Below are 18,352 nucleotides of genomic sequence, written 5' to 3' on the forward strand. Positions count from 1 at the left end.
ATGAAACCGGGGAAACGATCGAATGGAAGAGGCGAGGATATATGGATGGGAAGTGTGGGAGGGTGATAGAACCGTCGCGGGGTTCTTGTTGACAGTTGCAAAGGAGGGGGGGCAGATCGATCGCAACGAGGGCGGACTAACAGTAGTCAATACCTTACTCACAAAGATGCCACTCGGGAAACGTGAAACCAATGCCCAGCTCGATGACAAAATCACTTTCTTTCTTCTTCCCGAAGCGGCCTGAAGAAAGATCAGAAGATGATGAAGTGAAACAGCCTGGCTCCTGGATCGACAGCCAAGGGAAAGCAAGGTTGATTTTCTTAACACGGTTTTTTTTCTCCCTCTTTAGGCCGATGGACTGGGCTGTGCTTGAATCCTGGCCAGACTCGGATTCGTGGGAAGCCTGGCTTGACCGCCCGCCAGCAAAATAGGTATGGAATGATAGGGAATAATATTCCTAGTATTCTGGTTGGGTAGCGAACTGTTGAGGCTACCTACCTGAGTACATATATACAGTGAATAATTGATGTTTCTCTGCTGGAATTAGGCCGGCAGCTGCCGAGGCCGGAGGGGGATTGAAATAGGCCTCAATTCGACACGGGGCTACAATCAGTTGGAGTTATACTATTTGTGAGGAGGCGGCAATGGCAGGAAATAACGGCCTGGCCTGGCTGTGGCATATAAGGCGAGATTTCTGAAGAGGTTTTGAGAAGGTAGAAACCGATTTATTTCACAATCTGATATCATGGGGAGCAGCTGGGTAGCTTGGCTGGCGCCACAGCACGAACGGCTTGATATAGAAGTATCCGAATGTACATACGAACACAAAGAGACCTGAATCAGTGAACGTATCTGGGGACTTATCCACAGGTGCCAAATCTAAGATAGCTAAGAGATCTTTATTTTCAAGGGATCTGATCTGTTCTCTGTACAATATCCCCAAAGCGACATCATAGCACCATCCAGCCTGATATCTTGCCCGTAGTCATCCATAGACCTTCGAGCTCCCAACAGTCATGTGGCTCCTCTATGCGGCCTGTATCTTGCAGTAAAGTAAGATTGAGCCATCTGTGCATGTTTCAAGTTCACACATGATCTCCCGTGGGCTTATTAGCTCACCCCAGGTCGGGCGGCGTACGTGTTCTTGAGGTACATTCCTGGGCCAGATGAAGAGAAGCGAGGAATGTCAGCCAGAACAAGGGAGGAGAAGACAACTAGGCAAACAGAAAGATCCAGTCTGCAGTGGGAAACTGACACAACAAGCACAGGTGATGAGAGGCTCTTCGGATAAGAGCATGTCTGCCTCCTGTACGTCATGGTCAGAGAGGAATACTGCTCCTTCCCAGCAACGGAATGTTGCTTGGGAGATCCTGATTTACCTCTCATCTCTGAGCTAGTGTCAGAGAAAAACTGAATATGCTGAACATTGATCACCAGAAGTACTATCCATTGGCGTCTTGGAGGCTGAGAATTCGGATGCGCTGTTGCGAAACAGTCTTCATGCATCATTAGAGGCAGAAGTCGTGTGAAGTACCGGCGCTCCAGTAACACCATAAAACTTAGCGTAACCCATTCCCTCATTAGTTTGGCGATCCAAGCAACTTTATTCAGACCTCTTGGAGACCTTAGGCATCAAGGCCCAACCCGCAAGCATCACACCGTATAATCCAATGCAGATTGGGTGAAGAACATATGTTCCAACACTCTGCGCCAGCAAGCCTGTGAAGAAAGGCGCAACGGCACCACCACTACTTCCCATAGCGCTGATAAAGCTCAAGCTAGAGATCTGAATATTTCTAGGAAGCAACTTGCTAAAGACCGCCGTAGCACAAGGGTAGACGGGACCTAGCAGCAATCCCACAATAGCCACAGAAACCGCGTCCCCGATGACATTTGGGATAAGCCACGTCATAAGCTGGAAAGCAGCAGATCCCACAACCAGCAAAATAACCGCAAGTTTTTCTCCAACCATATGCGCCGGATGCGAGAGCACAAAGCGTCCAAGGGTGATGCCCGCCCAAAATCCGGCGCTGACATAGCCGACATGGGAGGGATCTCCTTTACGGTAGCTGATCAGGAACGAGACAACCCACCCTGAGATAGAAACCTCTGCACCCTGGTATGCAAAGATGAAAAGAGCTCCGAGTAACGTCGTTTTATTCTTGACTGCTTGCTTCAATAGTTGCTTTTTGCTGGCAACGTTGTGACCGTGCCCCTGTTGCGAAGCCGTCTGCTGAAGCGCGGTGAGAAGTTGAATCGGCAGCTCTTTTTCATACCCGCGGAAGGTCCACATTGCAAACGCTAAGTTAAACACTGCTAGTGCGAGGTTGATGGAGTAGTAGAGGGACCACTGAACCCCGTCGGATACCATGGCCGTCGCTATTAGCGGTCCCATGATCCCCCCAATGCCGTAGGCGCCGTGCAAGGCGCCGAGAGAAGTCGTACTGTTCGCTAGGTTCGCACAGAAAACATTGTTCAAGGCTAAATTCAGCGCGATTCCGAATCCCAGCAGAAAGAAACTGGCCACGACGGCTGGAAATGGCGGTTTGAAGAGAATGATCACATATCCCGCAACCAGCAAACTCATTGATAAGGCGTAAGATTTTGAGCGCCCGCGTTTTGCCTCAAATAATTGCGTGACTGGCGCAGCAAGTATGAACCCCAGCGCATTAGTCACAAAAATCAGTGACACGACTGCGTAACCGATATTGTAGTCTTTCTCAATGTACGGAATCAGAGCACCCGGGCCGCTGTCATTCAAGCCATTGGCCACATTCATCATACAAGCACTCAAAAGTCGCCATCTAGTTGTCGCAGATGAGGTGGGATTTGGTAGTGGATCGATAGCATCGATAGGACCGTCTGCTGCAGGTGAGCCCGGAAGGCTTTCCAACTCGCTGGGAGTGACTGGCGTGATAAGCATGTGAACTCCGGTGCTTGGCCCTGACGCATGAGACTGGCGACTTTCACGCATATGATCGAGGTCGTATTCAGAGGGAGTGCGAGCGATACCCTGCCTATCCTTTCGCACCACGGCCGCAGGGTTAGCGATTGGTGAGGTGCTCTCAAACCGCACCACAGCCCCAAAGGCTGAGGAAGACATGACGAGAGTGTGTTATCCTAATCCAGCTATATCAAGAAAGAGATATCTGAATGCAGCTGAAGAAGTGAACGGTTCCCGTGAAAAAGAGTGTGAAAGAAAGATTCTGATAAGCCCATGAGGTGCCACATCAGCATTTATAATCAAGTTTGGAAAACGAGTTCCGTTGACGACCAGCTGACTCAAGAAGGGCGAGATATCTTCACGATAGGTGTGCTAAGATTCTCGAGGTTCCAGAACACAACGGGGAACCATTTAGTGCATTGCCAGCTGGCCATTTATTTTGCCATCTTTCCAATCGGTAGGGGATAGATGGTCCACAATGGACAGCTGTCAGCCTGTATGGACAAAGAACTATACATGCTCCTATCATCATGGTTGTCGGGAGCTTGCGATAGGTGCGGGATGGAGGGGAAAGGTACCTACTACGATAAAGCTCCACAGTAGTTTATCCCCGCCACAGTGAAGGTTTTTTTTTTACTTTTTTAAATTGGATTTCGTCTGTTTGTCAACACCACCATTTTGACAAACAATGAGCAGTTGTCAAAAAATTCTGCCTTGAATTTGACAGTCATTGAACTCAAAACTGAATCGAATATACAGGTGAAGTCAAAGTAGAGTTCTTGCTTCCATCATCAGATTTTGCGCTTTCGGAAGCCATGGGCCCTCCAAGAAGAAAGGTGCTTGCTACAGCTGAAGAGACATTGTTCCCGCCTGATGAGCTTGCTCAAGGACAACAAATTGGCCGAGTCATTAAAGCCACTGGGAACAATGTCTACCTAGTCGAATATCCTTCGAAGGCGAGAGTACTGGTAGAATTGCCTGCCCGGTTTCGATCCACAATCTGGATTAAGCGGGGTTCCTATGTCGTGGTTGACACGAATGCCTTAGAGGATAGAGACAATAAGCTCGGCGGAGAAATTATCAACATCGTCAGGGATGAAAAGGCCTGGCGTAAAGCTCCTTTTTGGTTAGTCTGATGCTACTATGAAGGGCAGGACATCCTGCGGTCTATGCGATATGCTGACAGTTCCCATAGGCCGAAAGAGTTCGTCAAGCAACCAACTGCCGTGGAATCATCTGATGAGGAAGACGAGTCGAATGTGGGCAAGATGCCTTCGTCAGACGAGTCGGATGCGTGATTTAAACCTCGGACGCTTTCTCCCAAACGACTCGCCTTCAGCTCAGCCATTGGCTGGCCCCCTGGCAAGAAGTGGTTTACTTGAGGATCCATTGATCATCAACAAGATTCGGGAAAGCAAGGAAACTAGGGATGTTTGCAGCAACTCCCTTGTAAGAGGGCTGAATGTCAGATTCATTGCAAATGCTCTTTCTGGCTACTCTGATCCAGATGCTTGCGACTGAATGAGTTACCGAGAACACCGAATACTTGAGCAGCGAGTGAGAGGATCACGACTAGAGAACTCGCGTTGGTACTAGGATATGTGTTCCAAGCCCACTCTTGCGCCACCCAGACGACGTATACGAGGATCGGATGGAAGCCCGCCTGCCAAAGAAGGAAGGGTGTCGCGCAAGCAAGATACGCAAAGAATTGATAATGCAGCGATCTCGCGCACAGCAGACCAATCGCAAGTGATGACAGCATTGCCGTCATTATGAAAGACTTGGAAAGGGTAACTGTGCGGTAGCGTCGTTGGATTAACCTATGCAGGAAGCTTGGCAGGTTTGATCCAGATGGCTTCAGCCATACTGTGGCAACAAACAGACACAACAGCAAAATGTGCAATGCCAACAGGGCTAGGGAGAACTTGCGCGATAGAAATAGTTCTTCTCCAACAAACCTCCAATTGACTGTCCACTTGAACATGAATTGTCTGGTCAGCTCAAAGGCTCGCGAAACATATCCCGTCGGGTTGTTTTGCAGAAAAGGTTTTCCAAGTAGGACCTACTCGCCTTGTTAGCCATTTCTTTCCCTCGAACAAAGAGACAGTCGTTTTACCTGGATGAGCACCGCAATAAGTCCTAGTTGAATACTTGGTTCAAGAGATAAGCTAAGCACCAGCACCACTGCGATAGCAGGAGCCAGAAGCAGCAGCGTCATCTTGATGGCAACGCCTGTAGACCATACAATGACTCCAGCAGTCCACTTCTTGTTCATGAACAAGAGGACCGTAACCCACATGGCTAACGCCGCAAATCCATCGTTGAATAGGCGCAGCATGAAAACGCTATGGAGCCGCTTTGAAAGCACAAGGGGTATTAGGAGATACGGAGGGGCTCCGGCCTGTCTATAACAGGTCATCGCGACGGTCAATGTAGAGAGATATAGAATGGCGAACAGAATTTGTCCGAGGAAGATATTGCGTCCTTCATCCGTAAGGTGGTAAAGGATGTTGTAAATGTATACGTGGGCGGCGGGATACACCAAAGGCCCCGTAGACCCTTTGATCAAGGTGTAGTCGCGCTCGCCGGAGACATAGAGTGAGATTTGCTGCATGTAGGTCGTCCAATCGATCTCAGTATCTGCATCCAAACGCTCAATGTTAGCTTTTCTGTAGCTAGCGATGTTCCTGACATTCTAGAACATAATGCTGAACTCACATGGGACCTTCCAGATGATTAGTGCGCAAAGGACGGCATCGCCCAGAATAAGTAGAGGAGCAACCCATCTTGTATGCCTAGGGTTCATACAAAGATCGTGCAGGATGTGCTTCAAGTCCATTATATCGATTGCGATGGTATATGAAGTTGCATTGTTGTTGCAGGTGGCCTGAGAGTGCGGAGCCAATGATATTCGCCATTTTCCGGCTTAGCTCCGATCATGATGGGCAGAGTGGGAGGACCATTGAAACCGCCATCAGCAGAACCAACCATTGAGCTGGAGAAAACATACGACAATAAAGTCCATAAGGTGTCGTTCATTCAATTCAAAAGTATATCAACATAAAGCAGATACAAGTGCTAATATCTACACTATCTGTACATGGGTATAGCAGGCAATTGTGCCTTTTTTTGGGGGGCAAGTAACGGCATGAAGACTGCATGATCGGCTGGAATCAATGCGCTTTTCCTATCATGGTATCACACAGGATCACCGTTTGCGGGCCAATTTGTGATATCAGACTCCTTGGTTTGGGGAGGCCACCGACTCAGTCCCGAGAGTCCGTTGTTTCTACTTCCCCTCAGCAGTTGGAAATCCTAACAATTGGCCCAAAACACCCTTGGGCTTAGGAACAGGGCATTCCCTCCCTGTATTGGCCAGACGTTCTGCTTCCTCTTCCATTTGTAAGAATGTCGACACCTCCTCGTCGGAAGACTGGGGCCGTGCTTGGTGTATCGAAGTCCCATCTTGTTCGAGCACGCTTGGGTCTTTCCTCCTCTTCCTTCGAATTCTCTGTAATTGTTGTCCATCGGCAGTCACAATCATTTCGGAATCTGCCAGCGTACGACGTGGAGCGGGGCATGGGAAGACGTGCGGCATGCCAACGACAAAGAGCGATGCGAGGAGTGTCGCTGCAAAGAGCGACATGGTCGATCGTGACCGCGGATGCAGATGAGGCGGCATTTCGGAAGTGATTCAGAAGAAGCGATTGAATTCAGAATCGTCGCTATGACTATGACATTGACATGGAGAGATCGTGGTACTAAGAGCTAGCACGCAAAGACTCATATTAGCAACGAGTGGGGGTTCCTCAAGCGGGACGAACAGCTCACCTTATGGTTGCTCGATTTAATATTAATGAATCAACACATAAAAAGTAGAGAATGTCCCAAGAAAGACATGGCTCTCTCCAATGGGCAGCGTGGCTGAAGCGCGAGACGCCGAAATGCAACAGGAACACTCGCAGCAGCGGATGAAGAGTGCGAATTGAGTTGGAATCGACCTTTGCTCTTGGCGGTCAGGATCTTATCTTATCGCTCTGCGTTGTGATTGGTCCGAAGTGCTCAGTCATGAAAGTTGTCAACGCGCCGCAGGACTTTGCTGCTTCTGTTGCTGCAGGGCGCCTTCGTCTGGATTGCAAACCACTTGCATCCACCCCTGTTTCTTTCGCTCGCCGTATGAGTTACGAAGAAATGACTGTTGATTTTTTCTGCACATAGCGCTTCCGTTTTTGTTCTTTGCTCCCTGGGTTTCCCAGGCTTGGCTAAGTCGATTTTTCCGTGACCTCCCTCGGATCTAGGACGACCCACCGATTGGTCACCAGCCCGCTCCAACTTGCTCATCCCTTCCATTCTTTTCTTCCAGTTCGAAATACTATGAGTGATCTAGACAGGTAATACTGGAGAATGTTGTTTGCCATGTATCCTCAGGGCCCTCACTGACTTTGGTTGCTTTCGTCAGGGCGATCGCGCAGCTTCGCGCTTGCCGTTTGATCCCCGAGTCCCAAGTCCGCGAACTCTGCTACAAAGCTCGAGAGATCTTGATAGAAGAAGGAAACGTTGTTTCTGTGGACGCTCCAGTCACAATATGCGGAGATATACATGGCCAGTTCCACGATCTGATGGAACTGTTCCGCGTCGGAGGCGATGTTCCCGACACCAACTATCTCTTCATGGGTGATTTCGTTGATCGCGGGTTCTATTCTCTCGAGTCATTTCTCCTTCTCCTCTGTCTCAAAGTTCGCTATCCTGATCGCATCACCTTGATTCGCGGAAATCACGAGTCTCGGCAGATCACAACCGTCTACGGCTTTTACGACGAATGCATTCGCAAATATGGCAGCGCCAATGTGTGGCGGTATTGCTGCGAGGTGTTTGATTATCTGGCGCTGGGCGCACTTGTACTTGGGGCCAGCTCAGAACTGGAACCGACCGGCTCAACGATGAACGACACCACCCAGTCCACGATGCCGATCGATGACGCGGAATTGGAGACGGAAGTACTCAACTCGAGAGGAGAGGTCACAATGAGCACCTACAGACGGCGACAACGATCTTCATCAGACGCGTCGACTGATTCCAGAAATCCCTCCCCACCAAGGGATATCTCCGCTGCGCCTGGCCAGGCTCCCGCCAGATCCGGCGCACCGGGTACTGGGGCTTCGGGCAACGGAGCGGGTAGCCACACCAGTCGGACCGGTGCTGTGCTCTGCGTGCACGGCGGCCTTTCGCCGCTGATAGATACAGTGGATAAGATTCGCCTGATTGACAGAAAACAAGAAGTTCCACATGAGGGCGCCATGTGCGACTTGCTCTGGTCGGACCCGGATGAAATCGAAGGATGGGGATTGAGTCCGCGTGGTGCAGGCTTTTTGTTCGGTGGAGACATCGTGAAGCAGTTCAACTACAAGAATGATTTGTCCCTGGTCGCTAGAGCTCACCAGCTTGTCATGGAGGGCTACAAGGAGATGTTTGACGGCGGGATCGTCACTGTCTGGTCAGCCCCTAACTACTGCTACCGATGTGGCAACGTGGCCGCAATACTGGAGCTCGGCGAGGATACAAGTAACGGGGGTACGATTGCTAGAAGCAACGGTGATTATGGGCGGAGTAATGGGGTCTCAGGCGCAGACGGCGGCGGTTCAAGGGTCGTCAGTCCCGGTAGAAGGTACAGAGTGTTTGAGGCCGCCGCGCAGGACACGAGGGGCATGCCKGCGAAGAAACCTGTTGCTGATTATTTCCTGGTGAGTTTTTTTCTCTCCCCTGAGACACGCTGAGCTTACTAACTGTGCGCAGTGATACCATGTGATGCACTTATCTTCCCTTCTAAGAATCTCTTTTACATTCTTATATAGGCCGGCCCAATCAATGAATTCTTCTTTTTTTCTTCAGAACATTCTATCCTTTGTGCATAATAAAGATCTCATCGTAGTCCTGCTCATAATCATGGAAGGAATCAAAGTGTATCGTATGTCCAGTAAGCACCTAGGCGTAAGGGCATGGTTGGCCATGAGCGACACTGAACGCCGAGCTTGCAAACCGATAATAACATTTTTATCATCTCCAAACACATTGGAATATATATCCATTTTCATTAACAGTGTCAACAAAACCCCAGATGCCCAATACCATCATTAATCATAAACTATATATCCCGGACCATGGCATAATACACTTCGTAATACAAGATGCAACATAAACATCATCGCTGCAAATTGCCTGGAAGACCTATATTATTATACCCAGAGATGCTGGGAACTTGCTCTGACTCGGCCATATTAGGAGGCACGCCAACGGGGTACCTGAATCCCAGTGGCGCTCCGGAGGTGCTGTCGGGTCCTGCTGTCTGTCCAGTGACAAGAACATTGCTGTCGTAGCGCATGTTTGAAGCCGGCCCGGCGAAGCTCGGGTTCAAACGTTGCTCCCAATTATCTGCCCCCATGCTTAAGACTGCATTGGGGTTGCGGGACCACCAGTCATGGCTCTCCTCCACTAAATTCCCTGATTCGTCAAAACCGGTCAATGGAGAGGCCTCTGTAGCCGAATTGGTGTTCTTGTCCGTGCTGAAGGCGCGCACTTGATCGTTGTACCAAGCGTCGTGCTGCGTTAGTGGGATAGCCTGCACTGGTCGGTAGCTATGAGGGACAGGCCTAAGATAGGTTGGTTCCGGTAGAGGCGCATCTGTTGGTGGAATCTGGGCGGAAAAAGAGCGATGGGCTGCTCGCATCGCGGATAAGGACGTTGGGAATGAGAGTCCTGAACGATATTGTTGGCCGCCTTGGAATGAAGCTGAAGTTGTAAGGTTTTGAGGAGAATCTCCAGGTTGGGTTATTGACGCTCCTCCTGGGGCTGGTGCTACATAATCAGGAGCCGAAGACGGAAGCTGCCCCGACACTGTCCGTGGGGATTCTTCAGACGTCGAGGGAGATGCTGCTTGATCCCATGAGCCCCAAGAACCCCATTTCGCGTGCGTTCTCTCAAAGATGCTCGAAGCTTCAGTAGGCAACTCAATCTGCCACTTATTGGCAGATATGTCGAGAATGCGAAGCGTGCGCCGAGCACAGAGCCAGCTCTCACCCATCTCGTCTAAGTTGCGGAGGCCGTGAATTAAGTCCCTTTGCGCATTCTTTTCAGGTAAATTGAGAAGATGGATAGTGCAAGCAGTATGCGCAATATATACCGCGACGTTAACTATTTGTTTGAGCCCATATGTGCGCTTATACATCCGCAGCAATTTCGATATGGTGGCTGCGGCTTGTATGCACAATTTGCGAGGAGAGACATGCTGAGGAAGGGGAGAGGTGGACTTGGTGTATTTCAGGAAGGGGCGGTACAGGTGTATGAAGAGGAGTTGGTAAAACATGCTATTTACGATCATCATTAGTGATGGAGTCCCATTGTGGGTTGAGTGAGTGCTTGCTTACTGCATAACAAGGACCTGAGGAAGCTGGCCCTCTCGAGGTTCCAACTCCTTGGGTAAGCCTTTCTTCCAGGCTTCAAGTCTAGTATGTATCTCGCTGAGCTTTTTAAGCTCCGCTTGTTTTGTTGGCGGCTTATCCGTTGGGCTCGGGTCATAGAAGTAAACAAGCAAGTCGCCGCTAATCTCACTCAGCTTGGCAAGCTGTAAAGCCACAGTCCTGATCCGCGAGGGTTGTGTGTTGTCCTGGTTCGGTCCAGAGTCTGTGTATGGGGACCAGAGCTCTGCCTCCTCATTGGGCAAGATATCGATCTTCGGTACGCAAACCTGCGAGGTCAATAATTGAGGCTGGCGGCCAAGGTAGTTAGACCAGCACCTGTCTTCGTCAGAAATACATTGAAAAAAGTGCGGTTAAAAGGGGTGACAAACTTATCAAAGAGGAAACAGCCCCAAAATGTGACCCGTCTTGCATCTAATTCTTCGTCGGCAAGCTTACGAGTCCCCAGGCTATTGGAATCCAAGTTCAGGCCTAGGTCGAAAGCCATACGGAAGCTCATGCCACTGTAAACCCAACCTTTGCCCTCGCGACCGCAACCAGCTTCTCTAACTGATAGGAGTGCCAATGCTTGGATGGTGCACAGCTTTGCGTTCTCATGCTCATCATTCTCGAGGACCAACCTCTTGGCTTCTTTGAAAAAATGATCTCCCGCAGTCGCAGAATTGCTCGGATCCGCCCGAGCGCCTTTCCACGAGGTAAAATGACAGCCCAGAGCTAGCATCGCATTGACAAGTAATGACGAGCAGTATTGGCTTGAAACACCACGGATGTAGTCGCGGTAGAAGAGATCTTTAGGAATAGTGGTGAAGAAGGGATAATGCCAGGTGAAGTACATCGTCATGAGGTGACTTATCAATTGCTCGTCGTCGGTGACTCTCGTCCACCGAGTGACAGAGTACTCATGGCTGCGGTCCAACGCCTGGCCCCTCAGAGTCGAGTCAAATTCATTGAGCTCTGACCCTGGCGGAAGAAAGATAAGGTTGGACGTGCCTCCAATATACTTACGGGAACCGTCCAACATAAGCTCACTCATCCTTCCTGCCAATGTAGATACAAATTGATCTTCTTGTGTCGAGGACTCGTCTCCGCTGGGGAGGATCTCCCCAGGTGCGGGCCCTTTGTCCCGGCTCATGATCGATTGAGCCACATCTTCCAAACTGTCACAGGAACGTATTTGCCGAACTAGGTCGAAAGCGTCTTCCTCATCGTAGTTCAACAGCGCCTGAATTAAAGTGTGTAAAGTCGAATTTTTCGTCCTAAGGGCGTCCGTGTCCTTTTTGTACACACCCTTGCGTCTGTGATCAGAGTTCGGGTCGTAGACACCTGGAGGACATGTTAGCACCAGTTTTTTCCCTTCTTTCCCTCCTTTTTAGGTGTCTCCATACACGGTGTGTGATAAACGGATGAGCATGCGGCACAGCTCGGCAGGTTCCCGTCGCACTGGTAGAGGAGATATAGTAAGAATATGACAAAGAAACAAGCTAAGGGGAAATGTCGGCTTATTTACCTTCGACTTCCTCCTCCGACAAGCAATGCAGGCCGTGCTTACGCAGCGTCTCTTGGACGTCGGACCATTGTCAGGATCCACGCCGTTAGTTGTTCCGGCCGATTTTCCTCGGTTTCCTCTACCAGAAGGTTCCGGGCTCAGTGATTGAGCATCCACCGCAGTATTCCCTTCCATGTTTGGCAAGTCCATCCAGGAACATTCAAAGGAATCGTCAACTCGAAGCAGACCATGCTTATGTCTGGTGTTGATGATGTGTCCGCCGCTGAAGGGAGCCCGGTAGTTGCGTGAGCAGATATCGTCAAGATAATGGGCGTATCAGTCAATATGCGCCTAAGAGATTGAGCGAACCTGAGATGGATGGAGAAGCATCAGTACATGCATGGCAAGCCGGGCGGCAGCTTGAAGCGCCTCAGAGCCTGAGCTCCATACGCTTCATCGAGATTGCAGATTACACGCACAATCTTCGTGCCTATATCTGTCTGGATAAACTCACAGACCACGGACTGCAGATAGAATTGAATGTACTCCGTAAGCAGCGCGATAATCACACCATGGAGTTTCGACCCGCAGTGGAGGCGGGATCGTGGAGGATTGATCCAGACATCAAACTTGGGATCACTGCGCTGAAACAGAAAAATGATAAGAGCTCTTGAGATTGTGAGATTGATTGGACAGAAACCAGAGGCGAGATAAAGCCACCCTGGAGCGATAACCTCTCAGAGAAGCGCTACTTCTGGATCGCTGTGAACCTCACTGCCGCCGCCCTGCGAAGTGGGCGATAAGAATCGCTGACTAAGGCTCGCCTGGTGCAAGTAAATGACAATTAGAACATCTGCCAATTTGAGGATGTTGAGCAAGCGCTTGACGAATACAGAGGAGAATTCGCTAGTAGTTAAATACATTGCAATCGCCTTGCTGAATAACAAAGCCGATAGTCGGCTCGAAAGAACATCTTGTTGTTGATAGCAGTGAGATCCCTGCGCTTCGATCAGTTAGTCGGACTTGGCCAATCACAGCGAATGGGTTTCTGATGCTACGATCTGCCGAGATCTGAGGTTATAAACTAACGATAATTAATGGATGAATGTGCACATCTCAAGCACCACGCCAGTGGCACAATAGCTGTACCTTATAAGCCCCCGGCACGAGCGAAGTCTGTACTATCCGCATCTGGCCTTAGAATAAACAATCCAGTCTAACTTCCAGTTGCAGATCATCTGTGATACCATGTGCTTTGTATGACAACTAGGACATGAAATATTGAAAACGTCAGATGTTCGTATAGCATTTTTCAAGGGCACGTAGTACTCTCGAACAAAAAGAACCCCTCTTCATCCATCACATCATCTATCTAAGAATTCTCTTGAGAATATGAGGATCCTCTTAAGCGTTTGGAGTCTTCGGTTGAAAAAGTGCTTTTCGCACCAGAGGATCCTTTCCGCTACCTCAGTACCCGCCTTACTGAGTGGAGAGGTGTTACCATTAATAATGCGTTATTTCCCAGCCACAGAGTATCTGGGTATGGCTTTACTAACATGAAGCTGATTCAAGTAGCAAACTATTCAGATTATTTGATAATATTTACACATTGGCACCTACTCACCGCATCTTGGTAAGGCACCAGTTAGGTATCTGGTTAGGTACCCTTTAGGAACAACCTACCTCATTTGGAGCTGAAAATGAAAATTACCTCCTATATTCCGAGACTACCTTACCTTACAATGGAGAAGAAATGCGGATACGTCCAGATTTGGGTATGGATCTTGGTGCCTTGTTAATTCTGGACTTCTGGAATCATGGCATGGCAGATTTGCGATCAATTGAGATCGAATATAGACAGCATTACTTCTGTACTTACATCATCATTTCATCGAACTTCCCATAATCATGATCTTCATTCAGAATACTGAGTCCATCGCATTTCTTTGGCGGCAAAAGGAGGCTCTTATGTACAATTCTGCATGCAAAGCGGACAGGGTATCTGTGGCCGTGAAATCATCCAGCATAGTTACCGATGGGTACACGCCGAGTCGAAACGCTTCATACGCCGTAACGACGGGAAGGGCGAGGATTGAGACATCTCCCATAAACAGAGATCAGTTGATGCCAAACCAATCCGCGCCTGGGTTCGTGAGCGTCGTGACGGTCCAAAAAGACGGCGAATGGTTTGGACGGCTTGTTGAATAATCTAGTAGTTTGAGCTAAAAACCCAGTCGGACGCCATGACTGTAATGATTGCGATCTGCAGGTAGGGGTCAGCAATCATCCTAATCCGACTATAGATATATGGATAACAAGTCTTACAAGAGACAAGTCTACTCCTGGTAGAACGGTCACGTCCAGGACAGGTCGATAGCCCTTCTTCGAACTCGGGAACAAGGCCAATTTCTCATTATGAGGTATACTTTCGCGAATCTCGGCGACCTTCCTGTCCCCATCCACGACATCGAATGAAGCTAGAGCATTCCCATACTTTTCAACCTCTAACGTGAGTATCTTTTCCTCCTCCTTTTTCGATTCCACGGCTGCTCTATTCTGGAAAGTAATCTTGAAGTCACCTACGGACCATCCCGCGCTGGCCGTGGCTATATTTGCATGCTTGCTTCCTGGTAGCGTGACAGACCATGTATTCTTGAGCGACATCTTCCTATGCAGCTCGAACAGAGGCAGTCCAGAAGCATCCCAGAATTCGCGACAGGCACGAACGCTGAATTTACGACCTGTCGCAGTGAATAAGGTCACCCCATCGCTATCCTCAATCTTATACGCTCTTGAAGACTGCCTGTCACCTTGCGGTCTCACGACCAAAAGTGTCCTTGAATCTGTGACATATTCGGTTCGTACGGCGATTGGACGGCCTGGTGCCTTTAATACTCTGCGAAAAGAGCTTTGCGAGGACGAAGAGGAGGAGGAAGATGATCTAAACATTGCGACGTGTATTGGAGCTGGTTTGGTGAACTGCGGGGAAGCGCTCACTTATATTCGTCATACCTAGGGCTGGATTGGTCCGAGTCTACGGGTAATCGTCGTAGCATGGATTCTTCCATGTCCCTTGCACAGCCCCGCGATCGAGCCACAGCTTTGAGGCGAGTCAGCTTAGGACTGGTGTAAAAAAATATCTCACTTTATGATTCTTCGAGATTGTGATGACTTTAGTGCCACAAAGGAGTCATTTATATATATGTTTCTCGCTTATGAGTCGACGAAGGATCGGCAGTTTTATGCGTCTTGTTGGGGTAATAATGAATCGTGATCTGCACTATGCCGAGGGGGTCATTGATAGCAAGATGCATTATCCTCAATTACACTATTGAGTACGTAGTTGCTTACTTATAGGTATGCATTGATTATTGCATTTCACATGGTGAGCTCTCTTATCTTTTATATTGATTAGTGTTGTAGGCCAACCTTTTCACCCTTTCATGGTTGGGCAGGCAAGTATGATAATTACCAACACACTGAGTCACTGACAACACCCCTGTAATCTTATTATCTTACTTGGTATTCTGACTACCTAATAAGAAAGTACCTTAGAACTGTAACAGGTGCAGCACACGACAGTTCCATGTAGTCTAATAATACGTGTTACACTTAGGCAACTGCTGGCATGGTAAGGTAGTATTGAACTAGTTTCATCATTTTAGATGGAATCTTCTCTGACTTCTGTGAGGTTTCCAAAAACGGTATAAGGCAAGGCAAGCTGATATTACCGATCGGGTACCAATCGACTGGTGAGACATGGAAGTCAGGCGGATGATAAACAAATAAATGACCATATCTCTGGATTATAACTGGCTGGCTGAGGGCAAATTACGATACCGTACCACTGTTATCGTTCAACTTGCCCGGGTCTCCGGCAATGTCCGCCCTTACCGCCCCAAAGATTCCATTAATAAGGGAGCCCTTAGTTGTTACCGTACACAACGCTTTTCCTATTTGCATCAGTTTAGTGCGCTGATGACGGTGCAGCCTATTCCTAAAACGGATACAGCCCAGGCCTAATAAGGCAAGGTGGGGTATTACATTGAAATTACGTCCTAGGAAACGCTCCCACTCTTCTTATCTTCACAGAAAACGTCCCACCGTATCCATACTACGTACCCAGAGAAGATCACCTTTTCCTCGCCCCCATCTGACGTCTATTAGGGTATTATTATTATTGCACTCTTACGGTGCAGGAGTCCTTTTCCATCCTCTTCATTTTCCCTTTTCTCCTTTCATCCCTCTACTCGATACCTGTCTGGGTTGGACACTGTATACACTTTGAGACATTGCATCTGTCCTACCTGTCAGGTTTACCTGTCGCGTGCCTGCATACGCATACGGCCGCTATCCCGCAACTGGTCTCCAGTTTCCACTTGCCTTAAATCTTTATCGCAAATAATCTGCCAACACACCGACACTACTCACACGTATATCACCGAATAACTATACTCCCTGGGGGGAGTCCCTGCAGCAATCCCATCTCTTTCTCCTCCTCGTCTTGTTCCACCATCCATGTATCTCGTTCAGACTCTCGATCAAAGTGCCTCGTCAGGGCTGGATCACCTTATCAACGAACTGTGCCTTGATAACAAACCATAAAGATGATGGTCCCCAGGGCTTTCCTTTTCAGTTCTGTGTCTTCCCCAAAGACATTTAGGCAAGATGAGAAGGATTTGCAGCAGCCAACCTCCACTTCTACCTCCACCATGACCTTTTTCACGGCGCAGGACGTCGTCTCAGGCCTCGAGTTCCCCAGCGAGGCGAACTCTCATGCTACGAGTCCAGTAGTGATCCCTCCGAAACGTGGGCCTCGTGCTATATCGAGGCTTGAGAACAACACAACGGATGGTTCAAAGACGCTCCGAAATAAGACAATATCTCCCCGGTCATCTTCGCCAGCTTTGCGCGATCGTCATGTACCCACATCCATTGCGTCCATCCTAGAAGCCACCGCGATTCCTGTTCCCAGACGCAGCTGGAGTGTGCGAGAGTCACGGAGACTACCGCGCGGAGACCATGTGCTGGAGTTTAGCAGGTTGCTGATGGAAGGGGTCAAATCAAGAGAGGATCATTTACTAGAAGGGACTGGTAACACTGCTCTTGACATTTTGCTTAGCCCTCCAGATGAGAGCGAAAAGTCGGTGGTTGGCAGCGATTACGAGCCTGAGACGCCGTCATTCTCTGGACGATCTATGTCACTCGAATCGATGCCGTCCTTAGATCACGATCTGGATTCTCCATCTAGCCTTCCTGTGCCGCCTACCCCAGCAAGCCAGCGAAGCCCTTCAGAGAGAAGATACCGCCGCCCACCACATCCAGAAGATTGTGCTCTTGACCATCCCCTGCTGGACAGGGATTTGTCGGAATCAGATTGGAGCCTGACTGATTCACAGCCCTTGTTTACTGATGCCACTCCTTCCAAATCCCCGGGCCATTCTCGGTCGTTCCCTCGATTAGGCTCCTCCTTCAAATCCAATCTGACAGCATCTTTACGAGCAATCAAGTCCGCTGCTCAGACCGTTTCGACCTTTGCTTCTCCATCGGTACAACCAGAGGATTTTCTCACGCGGTCTTTGTTCAATATCACTCCGGAGATGACGGATGACCGACGGCCTCCGCCCATGAACGAGCCGCCATCACCCGCCCTAAGGCGGTATCTGAACCCGATTCAGGTTTCACCCTCCGAGATGTATGCCTACCAAGACTATCCACATGAAACCCTGGATTCTCGGAACTGCCCAGTGTCGATCCAAATGCAGACATATCACCGTTCACGGGGCCGTGGAGATCGCAAGGGCAGGTTTCATCTCGCCGGCTCCGCAAGCCGAGATCGTCAATTACTTCCATTCGATTTAGAGCATCCGGCCTTCTCACGCCCCCGAGAACCGCGTGAGAACAGTGATTTTCTACGCATGGTGGTTCTCGAAATGAACATGAGACGTAGCGGAAAGCTTCGCGACGACATCCCGACCCGGGCGCGGATCTGGTTACCACCACGGAAAAGCATCCAGCATAGGTTCACAGTCTACGACTTTGATGAGCACGACCACGAAGAAGACAGCGAGCATGTAATCCCTCCACGATGGATCGGAATTTCTGCCTGAGACATGCGTCTTATCTCCTTCTACCTCTGCTTACCCAACTGTTGATCCCCTCGCTTTTTCCTTTCTTTTCTAACAAATCTCAGTATCTATTTTGGGTTTATCCCAGTTTTCAATTTCCCACATTCTGTACATATTCAGAGACTTTCTTTGGTTGGAGCATAGACAGCGCGGCGCTTGGTTGGACTGGAGTCATCTACAGTGGTTTGAACAATCACTTGTCCTTACATGTCTCATATGGGCAGAAGGATCGTTTCCCTTTCAAGCCTGGTACATATATAGCGAAGCGAAATGGAATTTTCTTTCTTGTTTTATGGATATGAAACACACCTTAGCCCATGTT

General features: G+C 49.2%; 8 protein-coding genes across 8 annotated transcripts; 3 read left to right on the forward strand and 5 right to left on the reverse strand.

The window, feature by feature from the left end:
* Positions 1-1,603: 1,603 nt before the first annotated feature.
* Positions 1,604-3,103, reverse strand: Asppvi_005005 (putative MFS efflux transporter; the record flags this gene model as incomplete). Its single annotated transcript, XM_043300943.1, has 1 exon — positions 1,604-3,103. The coding sequence occupies one exon, from the start codon at positions 3,101-3,103 to the stop codon at positions 1,604-1,606; it is 1,500 nt and encodes a 499-aa protein (XP_043156878.1).
* A 656-nt stretch (positions 3,104-3,759) lies between these two features.
* Asppvi_005006 (putative eukaryotic translation initiation factor eIF1a-like protein) lies at positions 3,760-4,242 on the forward strand (the record flags this gene model as incomplete). Its single annotated transcript, XM_043300944.1, has 2 exons — positions 3,760-4,070; positions 4,140-4,242. 2 exons carry the CDS (start codon positions 3,760-3,762, stop codon positions 4,240-4,242), a joined length of 414 nt encoding a protein of 137 aa, XP_043156879.1.
* A 173-nt stretch (positions 4,243-4,415) lies between these two features.
* alg3 (dolichyl-P-Man:Man(5)GlcNAc(2)-PP-dolichol alpha-1,3-mannosyltransferase) lies at positions 4,416-5,783 on the reverse strand (the record flags this gene model as incomplete). Its single annotated transcript, XM_043300945.1, has 3 exons — positions 4,416-5,006; positions 5,061-5,584; positions 5,663-5,783. 3 exons carry the CDS (start codon positions 5,781-5,783, stop codon positions 4,416-4,418), a joined length of 1,236 nt encoding a protein of 411 aa, XP_043156880.1.
* Positions 5,784-6,233: 450 nt separating this feature from the next.
* On the reverse strand, positions 6,234-6,626 carry Asppvi_005008 (uncharacterized protein; the record flags this gene model as incomplete). Its single annotated transcript, XM_043300946.1, has 1 exon — positions 6,234-6,626. One exon carries the CDS (start codon positions 6,624-6,626, stop codon positions 6,234-6,236), a length of 393 nt encoding a protein of 130 aa, XP_043156881.1.
* A 692-nt stretch (positions 6,627-7,318) lies between these two features.
* Positions 7,319-8,740, forward strand: Asppvi_005009 (serine/threonine-protein phosphatase; the record flags this gene model as incomplete). The annotated part of the gene is made up of 3 exons (XM_043300947.1): positions 7,319-7,335; positions 7,404-8,685; positions 8,738-8,740. 3 exons carry the CDS (start codon positions 7,319-7,321, stop codon positions 8,738-8,740), a joined length of 1,302 nt encoding a protein of 433 aa, XP_043156882.1.
* A 403-nt stretch (positions 8,741-9,143) lies between these two features.
* Asppvi_005010 (putative C6 transcription factor (NirA)) lies at positions 9,144-12,097 on the reverse strand (the record flags this gene model as incomplete). The annotated part of the gene is made up of 5 exons (XM_043300948.1): positions 9,144-10,305; positions 10,366-10,734; positions 10,788-11,739; positions 11,802-11,856; positions 11,924-12,097. 5 exons carry the CDS (start codon positions 12,095-12,097, stop codon positions 9,144-9,146), a joined length of 2,712 nt encoding a protein of 903 aa, XP_043156883.1.
* Positions 12,098-14,111: 2,014 nt separating this feature from the next.
* Asppvi_005011 (uncharacterized protein) lies at positions 14,112-14,851 on the reverse strand (the record flags this gene model as incomplete). Its single annotated transcript, XM_043300949.1, has 2 exons — positions 14,112-14,165; positions 14,228-14,851. 2 exons carry the CDS (start codon positions 14,849-14,851, stop codon positions 14,112-14,114), a joined length of 678 nt encoding a protein of 225 aa, XP_043156884.1.
* A 1,658-nt stretch (positions 14,852-16,509) lies between these two features.
* On the forward strand, positions 16,510-18,012 carry Asppvi_005012 (uncharacterized protein; the record flags this gene model as incomplete). The annotated part of the gene is made up of 1 exon (XM_043300950.1): positions 16,510-18,012. One exon carries the CDS (start codon positions 16,510-16,512, stop codon positions 18,010-18,012), a length of 1,503 nt encoding a protein of 500 aa, XP_043156885.1.
* Positions 18,013-18,352: the final 340 nt, after the last annotated feature.

This window comes from Aspergillus pseudoviridinutans, assembly GCF_018340605.1.
Source record: "Aspergillus pseudoviridinutans IFM 55266 DNA, scaffold_3, whole genome shotgun sequence".
Lineage (NCBI taxonomy): Eukaryota > Fungi > Ascomycota > Eurotiomycetes > Eurotiales > Aspergillaceae > Aspergillus > Aspergillus pseudoviridinutans.